The 23,294-nt window shown below is 36.2% G+C and overlaps 1 protein-coding gene across 3 annotated transcripts; it reads right to left on the reverse strand.

Moving 5' to 3' along the window:
• Window positions 1–4,443: 4,443 nt before the first annotated feature.
• LOC122015759 (secretory carrier-associated membrane protein 2-like) lies at window positions 4,444–10,562 on the reverse strand. 3 transcript variants are annotated; one of them, XM_042572785.1, is made up of 13 exons: window positions 10,240–10,554; window positions 9,442–9,504; window positions 9,168–9,278; window positions 8,815–8,877; window positions 8,541–8,574; window positions 8,305–8,427; window positions 7,993–8,055; window positions 7,806–7,899; window positions 6,718–6,763; window positions 6,554–6,621; window positions 5,595–5,643; window positions 4,965–5,030; window positions 4,444–4,823 (listed from the first exon to the last, which is right to left on the reverse strand). In XM_042572785.1, exons 1-13 carry the CDS (start codon window positions 10,297–10,299, stop codon window positions 4,737–4,739), a joined length of 927 nt encoding a protein of 308 aa, XP_042428719.1. In that variant the 5' UTR covers window positions 10,300–10,554; the 3' UTR covers window positions 4,444–4,736. The 3 variants fall into 3 exon arrangements, with proteins under 3 accessions (XP_042428719.1, XP_042428718.1, XP_042428717.1); XM_042572784.1 differs by having other exon boundaries at window positions 9,442–9,507; window positions 10,240–10,551; XM_042572783.1 differs by having other exon boundaries at window positions 6,554–6,763; window positions 9,442–9,507; window positions 10,240–10,562.
• Window positions 10,563–23,294: the final 12,732 nt, after the last annotated feature.

A 23,294-nucleotide genomic window follows, 5' to 3' on the forward strand; every position in this document is an offset into this window, starting at 1 on the left:
TACATCTGAGATACAAAAAAGATTCCTTAAAGGATTATTGCACCAAGTATAGAAGATGACTTCATCTTATAACAAATCTTAACGAACCGAGGACTACTTCATGATTACGAAGGTCACATGAGGTAGTATAAAAAGGGGGATGATCTCCGTTGGCAAGGTGCGTAAGTTCTAGCATCTAAACTATGCTTCCAAATACTTCAGTTACTGTTCTTCTTCTTCTTCCTTCCACCTTTGAGAGAGAAACTGACTTGAGTGTAGGAGGGCCTAGCCAGGAATCCCCACCCCGGTCTTAGGTCACTAATGCTTTGTTTATTTTTCTCACTGTGCACAGGATCGTGGAGAGGTTCTTTTAGGTCTCCAGGAGGCTATCTTTATCAAGGATTGTCGTTCACCAGAGCCGGCGCACGTCTTCGCAGATTTCGGACAAGATCATTTGTATTATGAAGCTTTAATTCCAATTAAAGATTTTTCTTCTCCTAATCCAGTTAATATTATATATAATATTAGAATTTATTTATATGATCTTTATAATCAATATTATGTAAAATATGATGTATAACCTATAATATTTCTGAAACATAACAAACTATTACTAATAATTTAAAACTTATAAAAGCACAACCTTTATTAAAAAAAAAATAGATGAAACGTCCATAAAGATCCTCAAGTTCCACATAGGAACTTGAGAATTATTTTACGACTTCTTTTGATTTTAGTGAAGCGGATAGCGAAAATTTCAATATCCTAAAGTGGTGATCACAGAAGGCTCAAAGCTTTCCTTTTCTCTCCATGATCGCCAAAGAAATTTTAACTTATCCAATGTCAATTATTGTTGTGGAGCAGACATTCAGTGTCGGTGGCAACATATTATATGAAGGACGATCGACTTTGTCTCTTAACTCATTGGAAGCTCAAACATTACTTGATGATTGGACCAGAGCCGAGAAAAAAATTCAAAGAATGTAACTTTTTGATGATGAAGTCGAAGCATTTGATACCAAAGGAACCAATACAATAGGAACGGAAAATGGAAGTGAATAACAACGTCACTTCCTAATGTAAAAGGGTAAAAATGTAAAAGAACTATGTGAGCTTTGATTCCCCTATACCCTAAGGGGATACGTAGATAACTTAAATAAATACAAACCCTTTTTTTAATAAATTTTAAAATTTAAAATTTTTAATATAATACTCTTGAACCATGGCGATTCATAGCGAACTGTGAACCGAACCGTGAATTGTAACTGTCTTAGGCAGTTAAGGTTAAGGGTAGACCTGTCAAGAACGATTGAACCGACAGATCCAAACCGTCGATTTTGAACCGTTGTTAGATCTAGCCTGGACTTCCAAGCGCCCCAAACTCCAAGCGCCCGGATCGGGTCCGGGCGCCCAGACTATCTTGGGCCAAGGATAGATGCCTCGTCAAGACGTTGTTGCGGATGACATTCGGAGTCCACGTCAGCAACACTTTAGGTGCTCAGACCGGTCCAACCGTCCGGGTGAGGATAAAATTTTATCCTAAAGTCGTTGAAGAGCCGTTGTAAAGCAAATAGAGTGCACTGCTGGGGCGCCCAGACCTACTCTATGCACCGGGAGCTGTCGCGTCAACCAACAGATAAATTCAACCAGTAGGTTATAAATAGGGCACTGATCTTATGAGTTTTGAACAACACTTTATGTATTTCAGTTTCTACTTTGTTTTTCGCATTTACAATTCGTGCTTTCAAAGGTTGTACGGAGCTTCTCTGCCTCCGACTTTGCTTGAAGAAGGAGACTTTGCTAGTGCTTATGTTGCCTTAGATTAATAACATTTCCGGTTACGAATCAAGTAAATTTCAATAATCTCTTATTTATTTATACGTATTTTCTTTTTATGTATTAAGTGTTTGTCTAACTCAAGTTGAAAGAAAAAAAGGATATAATCATAAATTCAAGGTAATTTATCCTTTTTTATCGGTCATACCGGGACCAACATCAGCTTGCCAAAGTCTTTCCCAACCTCAATAGTTCACCTAAAAGTCATAAGATTGAGCTTGCTTTTAACCTTAGTGGTTTGCCCATAGGTTTTAGGGTTGACTTATTACAACCTCTCCTTGCCTTTAGTGGTTTGCCTAATGATCAGGGGATCAAGCTCTCTTTAATTTTAATGGTTCACCTAAATACTCTGTTGACTTGTGAAAGTCTCTACCTGATTTTAGTGGTTCGCCAAAAGGTTGTGGAATTGAATTATCTCAATTAGTCTCGGTGATTAGCCTAAAGACTCGAAGGTTGAATTGTGAAAGTTTTTCCTGAACTTCAGTGGTTCTCCTAAAGGTTCTGGTGGTCAACTTATTGCAACCTCTCCCTGATCTTAATTGTTCGCCTAAGGGGTGGGTCAAGGGATCAAGCATGCCCCTTTAGTCTCAGTAGTTGGCCTACAGACTCAGGGTCAACTTGCAAAAATCTCTTTCCATCACAATGGTTCGTCTAAAATTCGCAAGACAAAACTCCTTCACCTCAGTGATCCACTAAAGTTCTAGGGTTGACTTATTACACTGTCTTCTTGGCTTTAGTTGACCCTTAAAGCTACGTTAGATAGAGTACCATCTGTCTTATAATATAATCAAGATTGTATTATAAGGTTAATTATTTTATTTAGTTTAATTTTAAATTTATATTGTAATGTAATCTAAATTACAAAAGGTAATGAAGTTTTATAATTTGGATTACAAAGCAAATACTATGTAATCCAATTCATTACGAGGTCACTGTTTAACCAAAATTTAAATGCCAAATATACCCCTAGTCCACTGTGGTCGCCGTCGCCCACCACGGCCAGCCACCTCCGGCCGCCGCCGCCGACCACCGGCAGCCGTCGTCTACCGCCGCCAGCCACCTCCGGCCTCCGTCGTCGCCAGCGGCCACTGCAGGCCACCGCCACTGTCGGCTGTCCACGGCCACCGCCGACCGCCCACCGCCGTTGGCCGCCACCGTCGGCTGCCGTCCACCCACCGCCACCGCCGCCGGCAGCGGTTGTTGCCGTCATCGGTTGCCGGTTGCCAACGGCGGTCGTTGCCGGTTGCCGACGGTTACCGGTGGCGGCAGAGGAGGCCAATGGTGGCGACCGTTGGTTGCCGCAAGCTCCAGTAGAGGTGCGGCGGCCGCTGGTTGTCGCAAGCTCCAGCAGAGGTGCGGCGACCGTCAGTAGAGGTCGCAGGATATTTTGGTCATTTTATAATACGAATTACATTCCCTATAAAAAATAATGGACACCAAACAAAAGAATATAATCATCCTTGTAATCAAAGATTACATACATTACATTACCAAATGTAGTAATGTAATCAAGATTACATTACATTACATTACAAATTTGATTACATTACAAGTTAGATTACATTACATCCAACCAAACGGGAAGAGAGGTAAATCAAGAGGACTTCACCCAGTAATAGATAAAAAATGATAATCTCAGTTAGTTTCATTGACTATCTATGGAGGTGATCGGTCCGGTCCCACGGAAGTTTTCCACCAGTCACCAGGGTAAATCGGGAAGCGCACGCGGCGGCCAACCCAAAAACCCAGCATCCTTTGGTTACACCCTCCATTTGGAGGAAAAATTCCTACAAATACGCCGTAGCTGGAATTCGAATCGCGGATACTTGGGTGACAACTTGAATGTCCAACCGCGATACCATGACCCCGGGGACCTTCGCCCAGTAACAATAGCTCATTCCAGAAGTGACTGAGATAACTAATGGGACATTTTATACCGGCTGAAAATTAACCCAGACTTATTAATAATAACAGTGTTACATGAATAAACTTTATTAGACCGTGGTTAACTTGTGAAAGTCTCTCCTACCTAATGATTTGCTGCACCTACATACTTAGTGTTCTCCGAGTCCGTTGCATTCCAATAGTACTCCTTGCTCTTTAGTCCATCGGATGTCTCACACCATTCTTCTACAATTTCCTTAGACTTTTAGCTCTCGAGTAATTGTTGACCTTGCCCAGCCAAGTTGTCTCTATGCATATAACCACCAAACCTTGCATGAACATATCAGATACATAAGAAACTCTAATTTAAACTCTTTACTCGCATCAAAATCATGATTGACTAATTGTACTAATAGGCTCAATAAGGTATTTTGGGGAAGGTAGAATAAGTCCCTCTTTGGGAGGTTTAAGAAACCAACGGCCCTTATAGAACTTTCATCGGTTTTCACATTGTTTCTCCATTGTTCCACACGACAACACACGTACAGATAGTGCACATATCGTTGTTCTAGACGAGACAAACTGATACTTTAATAAAAATAGGGATGTTCAAGTTTAGATAAAGCTCCAACCCAACTCAATATCATATGTTGGGTTCGAAGTTAAATGACGTCGAATCTTTTTTTTTTCCCATTCTATTTAATTTTTGTATATTTTTAGGGTTCAGTTAGAGATTTGATAACATAAGTGAAATACAAATCTATATATTTGCTATAACAGAAATGCATACATGAGTAAGAGTGTATAGCTCACAAATACAACCAAAAAGCAAAAGATTTTGATGACTATACAAGGCGTACAATCTCCTATAAACAATAAACTGCAGCCAAGATGCCTCATTCGTAAAAAATCATACATGCCCTTCGAGGAGGAAACATCAAACATATATATGAAGCGCAGTGGTGCTATCTTTCCGATCAATGCCATTCTCATAAAACTCATGCTACCCTGTGAAACAATGACCTAAAGTCCTCTATTCATATTGCAGCTCTCATAGCACTGCGTGCAGCCTCCCGTTTCATCTCTGCAGCCTTTCCACTCCCTCGAAAATACATGTACACTTGCTGCAAGAATTACCCCAGAAAAATGCATCAGAAAGTTAAGATGAAAATAGAAGTCTTTTCCTGAGAGAGAATCATTTCGTAGGTGTTTATTTATTCTGGTATTTGCGAATTCATCAAACCGTGCAGGGTGAGAAAGCTAACCTGAAGGACCCAAATGCTAACTACTGATTCTAGGCAGAACATTCCAAATCCAATAAAATAGAAGATCTACAAGAAAAAGGGAGAGAACATTTAGTTAGATAAAAGTAAAACTATGAAAGAAGAAGAAAAGGTCTTATTTGAAATACAGTGAATTGGTTCTCATCGTGATGAAATTTTCTTGTAGCTTCTGCTTTTTGTTTATCCCATAACCACAAAAAGGATAGCCAGAATAAAATAAAATAAAGAAGGACGAACTCAATACACAAGTCCGAAAGATGTGAACCACTGATTAGTTTCACAACCAGGTTTATATCCTTTTTCAATATGAAAGATGCAGCATCTTGTAACTGTTGTACTTTTTAACAAGAAAACACTTGCCACAAGAAAAGGTTGTCTGCCAATCTATGTCCAGCTCCTTGGCTACTAATAAATAATCGTCATTAGGATCTAGTTCATTCTATGGTCTAACAGGACTGCAAAAACTAGTTGTGGCACAGGACAATTTTGTTCAAAGTAGTCTAACAAATAGTATCCAAGTTTACCATAACTATTGACTCTAAAACACTAGCCTTAATAGAGGAGGTTTAGGTAAAAAAAATGCATTTATATAGAGAATAGTGAAGAACTGACCCCAGCTATCACATGATCGCCAATAATATCCACTGCGGCGAGGATTCCTCTGCAACAAATTGATAAAAGAGAAATGTTAGCTTTAGCAAATGATAAGCGGTACCAGAATAACTGATGCAACTTTTTTTCTACATAAAATTTCCATTTGTTCCTGCCATCTCTTCCTAATTCACTTCTATACCATTTGTCAACTTGTTGTAAGATAATGATTCATATATAGCATTCAGCACCAAAATATAAGGAATAATCCAACCAACTCAATTCTTTCATGAAGCCTCAAAATAGAAAATTAGCATTATTAGGTGATTTGAGAACATTTTCTTTCATACCAATAATTTTTTTTAAGAATGGTTCTGTTAGAAGATTCAAATAGTTGAGGTTTACGGACAATCACCAAACCATTTTATCCTATCCGATCTAATGTTGAAATAGTTGAGGTTTCAGCTAAAGGTTGGCAACAAAGTATACAAGATTCAAATAAAATTGCTTTGAAGTGGGTTCAATATTAAAACGAGCTGGGTAAATTATGGACAATAGAAAGTATGCTTCATTAATTATCCAGCAATAGCTTCTGAGAATGAAGTATAGGATCAAAATGTGATTCGATTTTATTTATGGTCACTTTCAATGGGTCAAGCTGTTGTAAATACCCATTTTTACGGATAAGAGGTAGAATGGGACCATATGGGCTTTTACCTGAGCCTAATGTTGTTATATTATGTCGGCCCTAATGGCCAATGCAACTGAGGTAATATTTGTTTATGTTTATGCTATCTGTAGTTTGATGCATACAAACTAACATAAAGCTCATAACATTCGAATGACCAACATAATTAGAAGGGATGAGTTCTAGCCGCCTCTAAAGTAATAATATAAAAAAGCCCTATGACGTTGCCAACTAAGTACGGATGACAAAAATGCATACAAGAGAATGTTGAAGGCACGAAAATAGAACTTACGCCAAAGATTTTCCTTTAAAGATAATTGGAGGAGCCACTGCTGCGTAGACCACAAAAGCTATATGAAGCTGCAGAAGATTTAATACAGTAGATGCCTCAAAAGATATTTGTGATAAAACATCATTGAAATCTTTGTGGACAGAGTTAAAATAGAAAAATCCTACCAGGTAAAACAAGAAAAACCATCCGAACCTTAACGCACTTTCAGTCCTACAACATACATTTCAAAGTCTGAGCTCATAAGTGAATAACAAGGCATAAGCTGGTATTCCTATGTTGCAAATATATACAAAATAAGGGGGATTTGAATGCTTACATGTTAATCCTATAGACAAAAATTAGGTTTAGATAGAAATATTACAGATAACTATGTTGTTTGGCTGCATGCAAATGCAACTGTTATTTACAACAGTTCTTTAAATAACTATATTTTAAATCTATTATAATAGTATTTAAAACAAATGATAAATTGATTACTTTAAATAATCAACAAGCAATTATTAGTAATTTATCATATAATTTATTTAATAATTCATAAAAACAAGAAAAAGAATATTACAGTATTTTAAATTTTTTGTTGACATTTAGTTAAAGGAGACCTTGATGATGTTGATGTCACATTACTGAAAATAGAAAAAATAACAAAATTTTCTTGATTTACAAATTCAATATTTTTTGTGAAAGATTATGACTTTGTGCTAATTAAATTCAAAGATATTTTTGATCATCTTAACTGTGATAGTCCCATCTATTATTGCTAAAATATATTTTACCTAAAATAATATATATTCTACAAAGTATTCCCATCTATTATTGCTAAAATATATTTTACCTAAAATAATATATATTCTACAAAGTATTACTAAAATTTAACATATAATTACAGTTAGGAATGTGGTTTTTATGCTTACATCAGCCTGCAAGCCTTGGAATGACAGTTGTGGTTGCCTTACATTGCTATTGGGTGTGTAATTTAAGACCATGTTATAAATTTGAGTTTGAATTTGCACATTTCCAATTCACATTTGCAACCACCAGTGTGTCATGCCTGAATTGAATGGGCAGAGGCATAAAACAGCTTGAGCCAGGTTCATGTATAGTTTACATTCTACAATTCTGCCAGCAGTCAGTGATACATGAGTATGACATTCGACATTTTTATTTATTTGATATGCAGAAGTATGATCGAAGTTTCAATTAAATGAAGTTCAATTTACAAGATTTAAAAAGAAAGATACCAGACAAATAGTACCTCATGGCACGATAAAGTGGCCTATACCATAAGAAATAAGCTCCAGGAACACCCGAAATAAAGTAGATGACGGCGAGGAACCAGAGCTTTACGCCTATGTACAAAGCAAGAAAAATCAGCATCATCATGATATAATAAATAAATTTAACATTGAGAAACATAGGGCGTTGCCAAATAACATTAGCACCTTCCCCTGCAATCCAAGCTGCAGTAACTGCTACAAAATTCCAAAAGAGGCATGCAACTATCCCTGAAAATTTTAAATGCAAAATTTCACTATTTAAACACCTGTTCAAGTTCACAGGCACATGAAAAGTTGGTTTTGGTTTCTATTGGGAAAGTTTAAAACAAAAACAAAAAAGAAAAGCAAGCAAAGAGAAGGATATGATATTACTTTATTTTCATAGTTAAATCCATAAATGCCAAAGTTTGGAAGCAGAATGCTCCAGAACATAGCTCAGTCATAAAATAGCTTGAAGTGGAACAAGCCAATACATACCTAGTAATGAAGCAAATGCAACATACTGCAATCGCTGTACATGGATGGGAATCTCACTAGCAATATCATGATGGATAATTGGAAAAAAGGATGGCCAATTTTTCTCCTCTATCACAATACCGGCTGCAAAAGAAGAAAAGGACTAGAATTAATCATCTATAATGAGATTTCTCATTATCTGATAAATGACAATGTAGTAAAATCAGAGTCCATAGATAATAACTAAAAAAATTTACCTCGGGCAGCTGCCTCTTCTCTACGTTTAAGTTCCTACCAGACAGAAAGTAGTTTATCATGAGTATAAAGATGCAGCAAGAAGATAGTTCTGGAATGAAAATGGAAATTTCAAGACTATGGATCCTCTTTCTAGCTATCCGTGAACAATTATGGACTAATAGTCCATTGAAAAAAGCCAGAATTGTCAATAAGATGCAAAAAGATAAATGATCAGTTGGATTTTTTAGACCGTTTGCGCAAGTTCACATGTCAGAATTTAGATGATTGACATACCTTTTCCCTCTTATGTAGTTCTGCCTCCTTGGCTCGAAGTGCCTTCTCTTTATTCTTCAGGTCCTACACAAGAAGACAGTAATGAGAATATAATTAAAGCATACACAAACAGAACTTGTACATATACATCAGGCCGACACATACTATGACATCAAGATGTAATCTTTAGAACCAAAGTATATGCAACTCTATGCACCAATGTCAAAATGACTTCCCATGACACTTTTAGATATCAAATTGAGGAGCGCAAGATAGCTATAGAACCATCAGAAATACTAACAACTTGTCCTGGTTAAATGGACTTGGTTCACTGATTTATATGTTAAATTTCATGGAGAGAAATTCAAACATACACTTGATGTATCAAGAGGAATGTCAACGGTAGTTCCAAAGTCATTGTAGAAATCAACAGGTTCTGGAGGAAGTGGTGAAAGCCTGGAACTTACTGGAGGAGCAGTGGGATTCTGCACAATTAGTGTGGATATTCGTGAACCCAAACAACACCAAAGAAAATAATTATTAAAATTATTTTGGATAAAGAACCTTCAGAAGAATAACATGGCATACCTCTCAATCAAACATGCAACCAAGAACGTTATCACACAAAAGAAAAGTAAATTAACTCACCATCATGTAGGATTGACCTCCACCATAATTTGAATCCCTTGACTTCCCCCTAATTCCAGCATCCTGCTGAAAAATAAGGACACGACATGTGCATTTTTTTATAAACAATAGTAAATCAAATCCGCAAACAAAACATACCACAATTAAGTGATAAAGAAAGGAAGATGAACACTTGCACCATAAAAATTAACCAACAGTCATTAAAAAGAAAAGCTTTAGTAGCTATAGTTCAAGAAGGATGACAAGTGATCATTACAACATAACTCCAGTTTGAGAGTGGAGCTCAAGGAGAACGATATTCGTTAACAGAGTTATCCACCAAAGCTGTGAATATTCGTTGTGAATTATTCTCTATTACTTGTTTTCAATCATCTTGATATTATCTTTCTACTCGGTTGATACCATGCGTAGAGAATTCTTGTTCAAGTTGGAAGATGATGCAATTACATAAATATTTGATAAATCAAGGAATAATGCAACTACAGCGCATCTCCTATTCAGTATTGAACACGAATTGAGTTAGACGATCAGGGACAGAACATCTCAAATCAATCAAAATCCTCATTTCTATATATTATATAATCCCGATAAAGTAAAGGCGTTCCTAACATTGCACGAGACCTGACTTCGTCCACAAGCAATCCCAGGGTTCGGGGGGGGGGGGGGGGGGGAACCGATAAGGGAAGATATCAAGGGTAGATCTTCGATGAATCAATTCATCAAGAATAATCAGACACACAGCAAGAGCAAGAAACTCGAAGCAAAATAATGTATATGGGAAAGGCAAATTCGACTCACCGCAAAGGGATTGACCTCCTCTTCCTCATCGAAGGGGTTTCTCTCGTAACGCCCGGCCATGAGGTCGACCGCCGAGCTCCAGGAAAGTCGAAAGTAAAAGCAAGAGATTGACGACGACGAGCAAAATTGCAGCAAAAGAATAGAGGAGGAAGGAGGAGGGAGGAGGGAAAGAGAAGGCCGGTGGCTTCTCTCTTACTCTAGACGAGGAAGAAGCGGCTCTTGTGAAATCACAATCTCCGTGTGGACTCGGGCACCGGCAGTAGATAAACAAAAGAGAAGACGTGCTCAAATTGGAAAAGGAAAAAAAAAAACTGCCTTTTTTCTTTCGCTCCTTCGCAATTAATCCGTCTCTTTCAACGTGCTCTTCTTCTATTCAAATCTTTCGCCCCATGTATTTGTTGTCCTTTTCTAGGATACTCCTTATATTTTTAAGATTGTTAAAATAACTTCGAGAATAGGTTAAAAAAAATTATCATTTTGTCAAATGACTTAACGATATTAGGGGGCGTTTGGTTCTTTCCTAGGAATAGAAATTGGAATGGGAATCGTTGTATTGTGGAATGATAATAGGTATGAGCATGAATATCACTCTTAAAAACAATGTTTGGTTAGTTGCATATTTTCTATCGGAATAAATCAAAATTTCTTTTTTTACCCTTAAAGAAAAATAAAAGAAAAAATTAGATGTGAGAGAAAGATGAATGTAAGAAAAAAATATGATGAAAGAGAATGATGAGAGAGAAAGTGTGATGTGAAAGAATAAAGAGAGAGAAAGTGTGATGAGAGAAAATGAGAAAAGAGAGTATGATAGGAGAGAGCATGATGAAAGAAGATGAGAGAGAAAATATGATGTGAGAGAAAGTACGATGGGAGAGGATGAAGAGAGAGAAAATATAATGAGAAAAAATGAGGAGAGAGTGTGTGATGAGAAAGATTGAGGAGAGAGAAAGTATGGTGAGAGATAAAGTATGATGAGAGAGAAAGTGTGATGAAAAAAAGAGAACATTGAGTGTGATGGGAGAGATTGAGTAGAGAGAAAGTATGATGAGAGAGAAAGTGTGTTGAGGAAAAAAGAAGGGAGTGTGACAAGAGAGATTGAGGAGAGAGAAAGTGTGATGAGAGTGAAAGTGTAATAAGAAAAAAAGAGAAAAGGGAGTGTGATGGGAGAAATTGAGGAGAGAGAAAGTATGTTGAGAGAGAAAGAATGATGAGAAAAAAAGAAGGAAGAGAGTGCGATGGAAGAGATTGAGGAGAGAGAAAGTGTAATGAGAAAAAAAGAAAAGAGAGTGTGATAGGAGAGAGAAAGTGTGTGATAAAATGATGAGAGAGAAAATATGATGAGAGAGAACAAGGAGAGAGAAGTGATATGAAAGAAAAAATAAATAAATATATTTTGATATTTGATATTAAGGGAGAAAATTTTAGTTTTATGTCAAGGGTATTTTTAGAATAAGGGAATATTTTGATTGATGAAAATAGGGTAATGACTCATTGAAGGGAAGATACATGGGAATGAGTTATTACCCAATTTCAAGGATTCATTCCCTTATTTGCATTCATATTCCTATAATCCAAACATTAATAATGACAATCAATGATTCTCATTCTCATTCCCCACTCCTATTCCCTTAGTAATGCTGTAATGGGAGATGAGTAGGGATGTAAATGAACCAAATGGTTCGTGAGTTATTTAGAGCTCGGTTCGATAAAAAGTTCGTTCGAATTCGTTCATTTATTTTATCGAGCCGATCTCGAGTTCAATTTCGAGCTCGATAGTTTTATCGAGCCGAGTTCAAGCTTAAGGATATTCGACTTGTGAGCTCGTGAACATGTTTATTTGTAGGCTTACGAGCTAAAAAATAGTCTTAAAATGAGCCTTGAATCAAGCCAAAAAACGAGTTCTAAAACGAACCTTAAACGACCCAAAAAAACGAGCTCTAAAATGAACCCGAGCTCGCTTAACGAATTAAGCTCGTTAACTATGATAATCGAGCTAATAACGAATCGAGCTCGAACTATTCGCGAGTTTGATAATTCCAAATCGAGTCGAGCTCGAGCCTTGTAATAAAAGTTTGATTCGAGCTCGAATCCGAATATAATTTAAACGAACTGAGCTCGAGTCTAATACTATTCGACTCGATTCGACTCATTTACATCCCTAACAATGAGGGACATCCAGAGTTATGGGAATTCTCCAAGTGCTTATATTATATTAATATTATTTGAAAAAGTAAAAAAACTCACGCAACACTCTATGATAAAAAAAAATCTTTTATCAACTTCTTTCTTTAGGGTCCCACATTTTTTTACTAATTATTATCTTTTGATATTTTATTATTTTTATTTTTTTAAAAGAATAAACTAAACTTAAAAAAAAATTTAACAAAAAGGCAAGGAGCAGCTCCCTATTTAGGGAGCCACTTCTTGTCAGAAGTGAGGGAGCTCTCTTGAGCCACATAGAATCGGATGCTCTGATATCATAAGATGTTTGAAATATGGAATCCATTTTACCAATTAATTCGGGTAAAAAATGGATAGTATTTGCTTGTCAACGAATTAAATTGAATCAAATAATATGAGAATACTAATATTTGAGTTTGAATTTGAAAAAAAAATATGATATTTGAATTAGATTCCAAGTTTGAAAAATATAAATAAGTTTGGTCTTACAAAAAAAAATTAAGTTCGAGTTCGATTCAAATTGTTCGAACTTTGATTCGAATTTGATTTGAATTATTTGAATCTTAATTTAAATATATTTAAATTAAAATTATATAAAAAAAATTAGAGTTATGTTCAAGTTCGGCTCACAAAGAAGCTCAATTCATTTGCACCTTATCTATCGGTACAGTTTTAATTGTTTCTTAGGTTTGTTGCTAAGGGCAATCAACTTTAGTGAAGGTTTTATGAAGTAGGAGTGACATTGAAATTCAATAAAATGAATATTATTTATGCATTATTTCTTGTAAAGGAGTTATTAACAAGATAAACACCATAATTTTCCGCCATTAAATTATATTTAAAAAATGGTTGAATTTGTTTTATGAATGTTGAATTTTAGAAGCTTCAAATCTAAATTTTGTTGAAATCTAAGGCCGACAAAAGTAATTAGATTTTATCATTGCTAAACTTCTTTGTCGATTACTATATTATGAACTAGCAAATTAAGAGATCAAGAAAGGTTGATAGGGGTGGAATTAATTAACGACTAAGACTAGAATGGAAACTAATTTAATGAAATCAGATGGCAAATACGTTCGCTCTCAACGTCTCTGCCAATCCGTTTCAAGGCTAATACGAAGGAGTTAAATCACGGGCGACTATTAGTCTTTGGAATAACAACTAGCACATAAGGGAGATATTTATCTCGGTTTTATTGAGATTTGAACCCTAGAACTCATGATGGCAACACTTCATGTACTAGCCACTAGACCATCTCAAGAGTACAATCAATCAAATTGGATGAGCTCGATTATTAGAATTGGTCAAACTAATTGAACAAGCTAGATTGATCAAGCGTTGTATAACTTAACTAGATGAGTTGAGCTAGCAAGCTCAAGTGCACTAAGCAAGGTTTATCATGATGATCAAATGAATTTTTAAGCTAGAAGCATGAGACGAGTTGATTAGATGAATTGGATTGAAGAGTTTGGCGATGTAATTAAGCATGGTAAAACAAGCTAATCTAAATAGATAAAAACAAAACAAAAGAAATAGGTCATTCACAATATATCATTCAATTAATACAATCAAATATACGAATAAAAACGCCCCCACAAATGTAGTAAAGTAATAAAGTACTCAGAGGAACAATTAAGAGAATCAAACTTCTAATATCGATTTTTAAGTATATATAAGTTGTGTTTTAGATTCATCTATTAGCGAATGAGGGAGAATATCATTTACTTAATATATATATATATATATATATATATATATATATATATATATATATATATATATATATATATATATATATATATATAAAAGAATAAAATAAAATAAAAATGTATCATTCCACTCATTGCATTTTTTCTCTCCTATTTTAGGTTGATTTTTTTTTTCATGTAACAAAATTGATAGGAGTAGGTTATTTCTAAATAATTGCATTGATAAAAAAATTTTAAAAAAATGTAAAAGAAGAATATATATAAAAAATAATGTACCATCAAATGAGAGGCGTAAAATTAATTGTGTTCAATTAAAGATCGAGAAGGTTGACTACTTATAATTTTATTGAAAGAATTAATGAATGTTTCACAAAATGGAAGCTTCTTTCGTGTCAAAGACTAAAAGGAAGAATGACCATATTTAGTTGATTATTTGACTTTGACTACCTAATTCCTCATTTTCACATGTTTTGTTCCTATCATTTTCATCTAGATTTTCTTTTTATTGTTCTTGAAATATGTACATTTTTTTGAAAATGAGTTTGATAATGTGACCTTTGTAATAAAATAAAATGTCGAAAATTGAAAAAAAATCTCAATTTTTAATAATAATTTGAATATAAAATATTATTAATTAATATTTATTTTAATTCAAAATAAATTTATTTTCCAAGAGCTTTACTAATAAATGATGGAGAAATGCACAAGACACTACATCAGGATTTTATTTTAGGATGAATTAAATTTAAAATAAATCATTATATTTTTATATGAAAAAATTTTATTTATAAAAAAATTAATATATCATATTATATAACATATAACAAGTTCTTTGTATGATAATGATAATATTTTAATAAAATATTAATAAATAATTTAAAAATTAAAAATATAAGTGTCTAGAAATATAATAAATCAAGTTCATTGATACTATATTTTACTTTACGAGACTTTTCATCAAACTCATTTATTATGGATTCGACATCTTAGTTAGTTAAAAAATATTTAGGCTTTTGAAATTTGGGTTAAATTTAAAGTTTTGGATATAGAGAAGAGGGCATACTGGGCTAGTTAGAAAATTTATAATGGTTGATCCTGTCCGAACGCTGAGTCGACGGACGCTGGGGACGTATACGCTCCGTTGTCTCCGGCTGGTGGCGTAGCTCTCCGAAGATCCTGCAAAGAAGCCGAACCGAGAGGGGTTTCTCGGCGACGACCCTCCGACGCTCAAGTCAGGCAACGAGAGAGGCAGCGTAATGTAGCTACAGTAAAGAGTTACCCCTCCCTTCGCCGACGTCTGGGGGTCTTTATATAGGACCCCGGGGGAGCGCGGGCACGCTTCCCGATGCGTGCCCACTTCCCTAAACATACCTTAACGAGTCTGTGTCAGAAAAGTACCTCTTGCGCCATTCCGCAATCATCCGAGCATATCCCGGATGTGACGGTGGAAGCTTCCACCGTATGATTCTGTGTACGGCTCGGCCGCCAACTCTACTGCTTGTCGGCGGCAGGTGTCTCGAGGATGATGTTATCCCCTATCTCCGTTGTCCTCTTGCGTTCCCTGTCTGTTCCAGGGCCGAGCGGATCGGCCGCTCGGCAGGCATATCACTTCTGCATCGGTCATATGCTCGGATGTGTAGAAAATATATTCTAAATGCATGATAGACGAATTAATTAAATGCGGTAAAAACTTACAGCGATCTCCCGCAGATCTGCAATCGGCAATGACAAAACTTGCTATCGGAAGAGCGATCACAGGATCGGAAAGCCCTCCGCAATTCCACAAACCAAATCCCGCCGCCTTGGATGTTCTCCTCTTACTCTCGTCACACGATCGCGATTTCACACACCCCCTGAGCCTTGGACGGACCCCCTTTATATAGGGAAATACACTAGGGGCATAATGGACTTTTCCATTATGGATAGTGGGGAATATGGGCCACGTTCCCCACTCTCCCCATTTCCAACATCTCCCACTCGTCCAAGGTAAGTCACTAAGACTAGTTCATTCAGGTAAGTCACAAAGACTTAATAAGTCACATAGACTATTAGAGAGTTTGGTCACATAGACCAAATGAGAGCATCCAATCCATACTTAGAGAAAATGGTTCGTGCGACAGCAAGCACACTGAGCGATAGTTGCTAAGAAGATTATTACACCTTAACTTAGCCGCTCTTTGAGCAATCAATGCTAATAAAGTTGTTACACTTTATTTAGCTACTCAAATAAATTAGAGACACACTCTTTATGACACTTAGCCACTTTCCTGGTGGCACATAGCCTTTATCTAGGATCCATCCAATCTTCAAATGACACACAGCCATTATCTTGAAGATATCCATGTCTTGCTATTTACCCAGATTAAATAATTTTCATTTACATCGATATGAAAATCTCTAATCCCTTATAATGACCATTATGTCATGAGCATGTTCCATATCCAATATTCACATTCATTTCCGTACATAACAAAAATGGGTCGACCTATGAATAACAACAAAAGATGTAAATATATTTAATCTTCCTTTTTAGCTAGAATCAATTCATTTTAATCAGTCGCTTTCCTAGTTATGCTCCATAGACCGAATCATCCATAGCCATAGGATACACGCTAAAGTAGCAGACACTGATTAAAACTTCAAGTAGACAGCTAAATAGTCACTAAGGCAAAAATTGAGATTAACATATAATCTCAAAGGTCTCACATAGTAGAGAAACAGGGATTCATTCTCCTACTACCTTTATTGTCGCAATAGCACATGTGGTATGAATCACATGCTACGATGTTATTCTCTTTACTAAAAAAGAGTGCATGTTTGTCTCAAATTTAACATCATACAGATTTCGATCTAGACATACCTAACGTCTAATCCGAATTCAACATATGAATTCTAATCTGACTTTCAATCAGTTTAGTAAATGGTGGGTTCATTTACTTTGATCATTATTTACACATAAATGATCTCATCTTGACACAATTATCAAGGCGACCTCAACTTATGAATCTGTCTCTAATTTCATAATTTCAGCTACGTAAGTTGTTTCATAAGTAACGGTCTTACCCCTATTTGTACTTAACAAACAGATATGATTGTCCATGTGAGTGGACCAATCTCCACCTGCCAACATGCTCACCGAGATCTTACATGAATGTAACAAATACAACATATACACTGAATAAATTATGACAAATGACACAATCATAACACAAAGTCTGATTGTTATTTCAATATTGTTACATTCTACGAAGTCCCAAAGACTTTACATGTTCTTTAAATGACTCTTTAGTCATTGGCTTAGTAAAAGGATCTGCAAGCATAACACGTGTAGGGACATACTCAAGAATGACTTTTCTTTTAGCCACAATATCCCTTACAAAATTATATTTAATTTCTATATGCTTGCCTTTGCTATGATATTTGGGATCTTTGGAAAAAGCTATTGCAGCTTGACTGATGACTCCCACTGTCTTCCACTATCCTCAATATTCTTTAGATGCTTTTGAAACCTTCTCAACCAGATCGCTTCTTGCATAGCCGCTACGCATGCCACATATTCAGCTTCCATTATCGACAAAGCTACACAAGCTTGTTTCTTGCTATTCCGTGAGATGGCGCCACCATTTAGCAAGAATGCATAGCTCGATGTGGATTTTCTATCATCCGTGTCTCCCACCTAATCTGCATCGAATAACCTTTCAGACTCATATTCGATCCTTGGAAACAGAGACAATAATTTTGAGATATCTGAATATCCTTTTCGCCTTCCAGTGTCTCGTCCTGGGTTTGACTGGAGCGACTGACCAAGCCCACAACATAGCTGATATCGGGACGTGTACACAACATAGTGTACATCAAACTACCAATAGCACTGGCATATGATTTTTTATTCATCTCAGCTATTTCCTCTGAAGTTTTAGGACGCATACTCTTGCTCAACACAGTACCTTTCATAATAGGTGTATGTTCTATGTTGCAATTAGACATGCTGAAATGATGTAACATCTTATTTATATAAGACTCTTGTGACAGACCCAAAAGTCTTTTAGGACGATCTCTTATGATCTTCACCCCTAAGATGTATTCAGCTTCTCCCATATCCGTTGTATCAAATTGTGATGACAGCCACTTCTTGACTTCATTCACATATCCTATGTCATTTCCAGCTATCAGCATATCATCAACATATAATGATAAAATGACATACTTTCCTTTTTCCTGTTTCAGGAAAACACAATGATCCTCATTGATCATTTCAAAACCATAAGATAAAACGACTTCGTTAAATCTTATGTTCCATTGTCTTGACGCTTGCTTTAGCCCATATATAGACTTTCTAAGTCTACATACTTTTTTCTCTTGGCCTTCAGCAATGAAACCTTCTGGTTGAACCATATAGATTTCTTCGTCAAGATCACCATTAAGGAAAGCAGTTTTTACATCCATTTGATGTAATTCTAAGTCATAATGTGCCACAAAGGCCAAAATAACTCTTATTGATACAAATTTCACTACGGGAGAAAATGTCTCTTCAAAGTCAATACCCTCCATTTGGGTATATCCTTTTGCTACTAAACGAGCTTTGTATCTGTTAATCGATCCATCTGCTTTCCTCTTTATTTTGAGAATCCATTTATTCCCAATAGCCCTTCGGCCTGGAGGAAGATCGATTAAGTCCCAAACATGATTTTGAAACATGGACTCCATCTCTTCAACCATTGCAGCTTTCCATTTTTCTCTAACTCTACATCCCAATGCTTCCTCAATGGATTGAGGCTCGTCGTCGTCAATTGGAAGTGTAACCAATGCCTCATTCTCAATATCAAACCTCTTCTTAGGTTTGATCTTACGAACACTTCTCCGTAAGTTGGGTTGTTGAGAAGTCAACTCATGACTCGGCATATCACTCCCACTCGGTTGACTAGACTCAGGTATCCCTTTTGACACCTCTCTTGTTGATAATATCTCATCCTCCTCAAATAGAGGAACATTTTTATCAACATCACCTCTGATTGGGAACTCTGTTTCGAGAAAAGTCGCATCTCTCGAGTCTATTTCGGAGATGGTTCCATCTAGTTGCTCACCTATGAAAACATAACCTTTGGAGGTCTCATGATATCTTATAAAGATATATTTCTTACCTCTAGGCCCCAGTTTTCCATACTTGTGAGAACTATCATGAACATAAGCAGCTGACCCCCAGGGTCTCAGATTACTCAAATCTGGTTTTCTGCCTGTCCAACGTTCATATGGGGTAGATGGAACTGACTTTGAATGCACTTTGTTAAGTATATAGGCTGCAGTTAATAATGCATCTCCCCAATAGGAAATTGGCAAATTAGCTTGCGCCATCATAGACCTAACCATTTCAAGAAGAGTCCTATTTCTTCTTTCAGCTACCCCATTTTGCTGTGGAGTTCCAGGGATTGTCAGCTGTCTAATAATCCCTCTATCATTACATATTGTCTTGAACATATCAGACAAATACTCCCCACCACGGTCAGTGCGTAAAGTCTTAACTTTACGTTCCGTTTGATTCTCAACTTCGTTCATATAACGAATGAAGCAATCTAATGCTTCGGATTTGTGAGAAATCAAATACACATGACCGAACCTAGAGAAATCATCAATAAATGTAATGAAATAGGAAGCTCCATGTCTAGCCTTCACATTCATTGGACCACAAATGTCCGAATGAATTAACTGCAATGTTGATTTAGATCTAATAGACTTACCAAATGATTTCCTAGTTGCTTTTCCAGCAAGACAATTCTCACATATAGACAATTGAATCTTAGCTCGAGTGCCCAATAGACGCTCTTTAGCTAATCGATTCATACGTTCTTGTCCTATGTGTCCTAATCTAGCATGCCAAACCTCATCAGTTATATCTGCATCACTAGTTAAAGCAATGTTTGAAAAACAACCATCAATAGCATAATTGACATCTGGTTCTACATCAAGAACCATAAAACCATTTGTTAAAAAACCATATCCGATTGACACTGAGTCAATCTTAAGTTCAACAGACCGACTGTAAAAATTAATACAATACCCTAAATCAAGAAGACACGTAACGGAAACAAGATTCCGTCGAATTTCAGGAGCATACAGGACATCATGTAGAAATAAAACTCTACCACCACGTAGGTTGAGTTTGCAAGTGCCGACTCCTTTGACTTCAACTCTTGCATTATTTCCCACATAGATCCACTTGTTGCCAGCTGGTACCCGACGGTACTCAACAAATGTAACTCGTTCCCGAGCTACATGGTTGGTTGCTCCGAATCTATAATCCACAAGAATCAGCTAACAACACTGAACTAGCAACAAAATGCTCTTGAAAAGAAGACACACTTGGATTTACCTTTTTCGGCTCATTGCACTCCCGAGCAAAGTGGCCCTTTTTGCCACAATTAAAACAAGTCAACTTGTTTTTAGGTTTCTTTCCAGTCTTCTTGACTATCTTCTTGATTGGGCCTTGTCCCACAACAGCAGCTTCCCTCTTCTTTCCCTTCCCTTTCTTGAACCATTTCTTTTTCTTGGATCCATATGATCCTGCAGAACCTACAGCCACATAGGCTTGTCCAGAAATCCTTGCGGATTCAACTCTCTCCGCCTCCAGTTCTACATGGCGTGAGACATCAGTGAAAGTCTTGATACTCTCACTGTGAGTTAAGGTCTGCTTCATGGTTTCCCAAGAATCTGGAAGTGAACGTATAACTGCTTGAACTTGTTGTTCATCAGTCAACTCATGACCAGCAGTTTTAAGCTCCCGAATAATGTTTGACATCTCCCTGAGGTGTTGAACCATTGATACATTCGGACGCTTTTTATAGCTGTCAAATTTAATTGTCAGCTGTCGAAGCTTGCTCAGACTTACTCCACTGTATTTTTCTTTAAGGGCAACCCAGACTTCATGAGCCGTAATATATGACTCATATTCAAAAGCTAGGTCGTCTACCATTGAACTAATCAATATACCCTTTGCAGTGGAGTCCTTTTTCTTCCATGCCTTATAGGCATCAAGATCTCGTCTGTGTTGTGCAGTGGGACCATCTACAGGTACTTCCATAACCTGATTTACAGCCTCTAGAACTTCTTGTTCCTCAAGTACATATTGTATCTTGAGGTGCCAGATCTTGTAGTTATCCCCATTAAGTTTCTCACCTTTGTTGAGTTCAGCTATTATGTTTTTGGTTGTCATAATCTATCATAAATAAATAAATTATTTAGTATTCAGTGTATATCATATGTATGCAATTTATGATTGACTTAATATTACTTTGAGTTGGTTTACAAAATCAAGTGACAACTATGTTTTCACTCATCATCCGTATGACCAATCAAATTAATATTAATCAATTCTATTACATACATCCCAACAAATGAACTAATCATTTATAATATCATGAATTCATTAATTAAATGAACTAATCATTTAATATATCATATTTTTTTTAATTAAATGAACTAATCATTTAATACATCATGAACTAATCATGCATCATGTCAAGCAAACAGCATAAATAAATGAACATATCATTAATATAAAATTATGCTGTAAATTGTTAACATATAACCAACTGACATGAATGAAATGGACTAACTATTGTTCATACAAAACGACAATAAAAATAACAGAACTCTAATAAACTAGATAGGCAACTACCACTCCCACTAGGACAGACACTAGTGCAGTGGCTAATATAATCCCTCTCAGCCTGGACTCATTTGGGGTAATCCCAGGCAAGACAGCTTCAAGATTTTCAATTGGATCCCACACACACTCTCCCAGATCCTCTTCAGATTCATCTGGATCTTCAGGCTCTTCTGAATGCTCTTCAGATTCTTCTGGATCCTCCTCTAGAGGATCTTCAGGATCTTCTGAATCCTCTTCAGATTCATCTGGATCCTCCTCTGGGTCTTCAGGACCCCAATAGAGATGAAGCAACTGTCTGCACATCTCTGAGTACGAGATATGTCCATCATAATCATCCCAAAGTTGGAATGCTATCTGCCTAAGGTTTTCTGGCAGTGAATAGACTAGAGCAAATCTTCTGTGTGTGTCTTCTACTGGAAATTCTTCTCGCTCGAGTTTCCAGAACAACCGATCGAGCCGACCAATAAGCCATCCGAGTCCTAGAACAGGGTCGAAATCAAGCTCCTTAATCTCCTCCCAAAGCTCATGTTGTCGTAAATCACGACTAACCATCTGAAAAATTGAAAATAAATAAGTCAGTACAAAACCGACTAACCAGTACAAAACCGGCTTATTTCAATTTATACAGGCATAGTTCCAACATAATAAATCAAGAAAAACAAATCTTCTCGATTTTAGGAGTTAAGTCGACAATTAGAACTAATCTAATTGGTCAGATCCATCGGATCGGTTGATTAGGGATCCAGATCTTAAGCTTGGTCCATAGTCCATAATTAGAATTAATCTAATTGGACAGGGATTTTTGTACCTATGTTCTGTTACTTTTTCTCTAAGTCCATTTCTACCAATTTCAGACTTATTGATCAAACTCAGGTCCGTTTGATCAAACCAATGCACATTGGTTTAAGTCTGACCAATTAGAACAAATCTAATTATTTTGATCAAATCTGACCCATCAGAACAAATCTGGTCATTTGATCATATTTGATCCAAGTCTAATTAATTAACCCAAATTAATTTCGGGTTTAGATCAAATTGGTTCAATTAAACTAACTAATGATTTAAATCTGAACTAAATCTAAATAGACCAAACTGATTCGACTAAGCTAACTAATTAGCTCGGGTCTGATTCTAATTATCTTTCAATCAAGCCCATTTAAAATTGAACCAGTTCAATTGAATAAAACTCATTGCTTTCAAGTGAATTAAAAAACATTGCATTCCACTTGAACAGTTCGAAATTAAATACATGCATCAAATTTAACTTAATGCTACAGTAGACATGTAGGCATGCATTAGCCTATTTTGACGATGCACACTTTTTTTTTTATTTTTACACAGAAGCTTAAAAAACATGCAGCAACCGTTTATTTTTTTTTATTTTTTTTTTTTTGAAAAAAAAAACATTTCCTTACACGAACGCTTCTTCTGTCGATTTCTCCGCCACTACCCTCGTCTTCATGCCGTGCACCTTGCGCACGCCGCACACGCTGCCTTCTCCA

Source organism: Zingiber officinale, chromosome 8B, assembly GCF_018446385.1.
Source record: "Zingiber officinale cultivar Zhangliang chromosome 8B, Zo_v1.1, whole genome shotgun sequence".
NCBI classification, from domain to species: domain Eukaryota; kingdom Viridiplantae; phylum Streptophyta; class Magnoliopsida; order Zingiberales; family Zingiberaceae; genus Zingiber; species Zingiber officinale.

Excerpts from the sequence above, each read along its gene's own strand:
- LOC122015759 (XM_042572783.1), bottom strand. The coding sequence starts at position 10,299 with ATGGCCGGGCGTTACGAGAGAAACCCCTTCGATGAGGAAGAGGAGGTC. Across the intron at positions 8,878-9,167 it reads TTCCTCTTGATACATCAAGT|GACCTGAAGAATAAAGAGAA; the intron begins GTATGTTTGAAT and ends CTTCTTGTGTAG. Across the intron at positions 8,575-8,814 it reads AACTACATAAGAGGGAAAAG|GAACTTAAACGTAGAGAAGA; the intron begins GTATGTCAATCA and ends TCTGTCTGGTAG.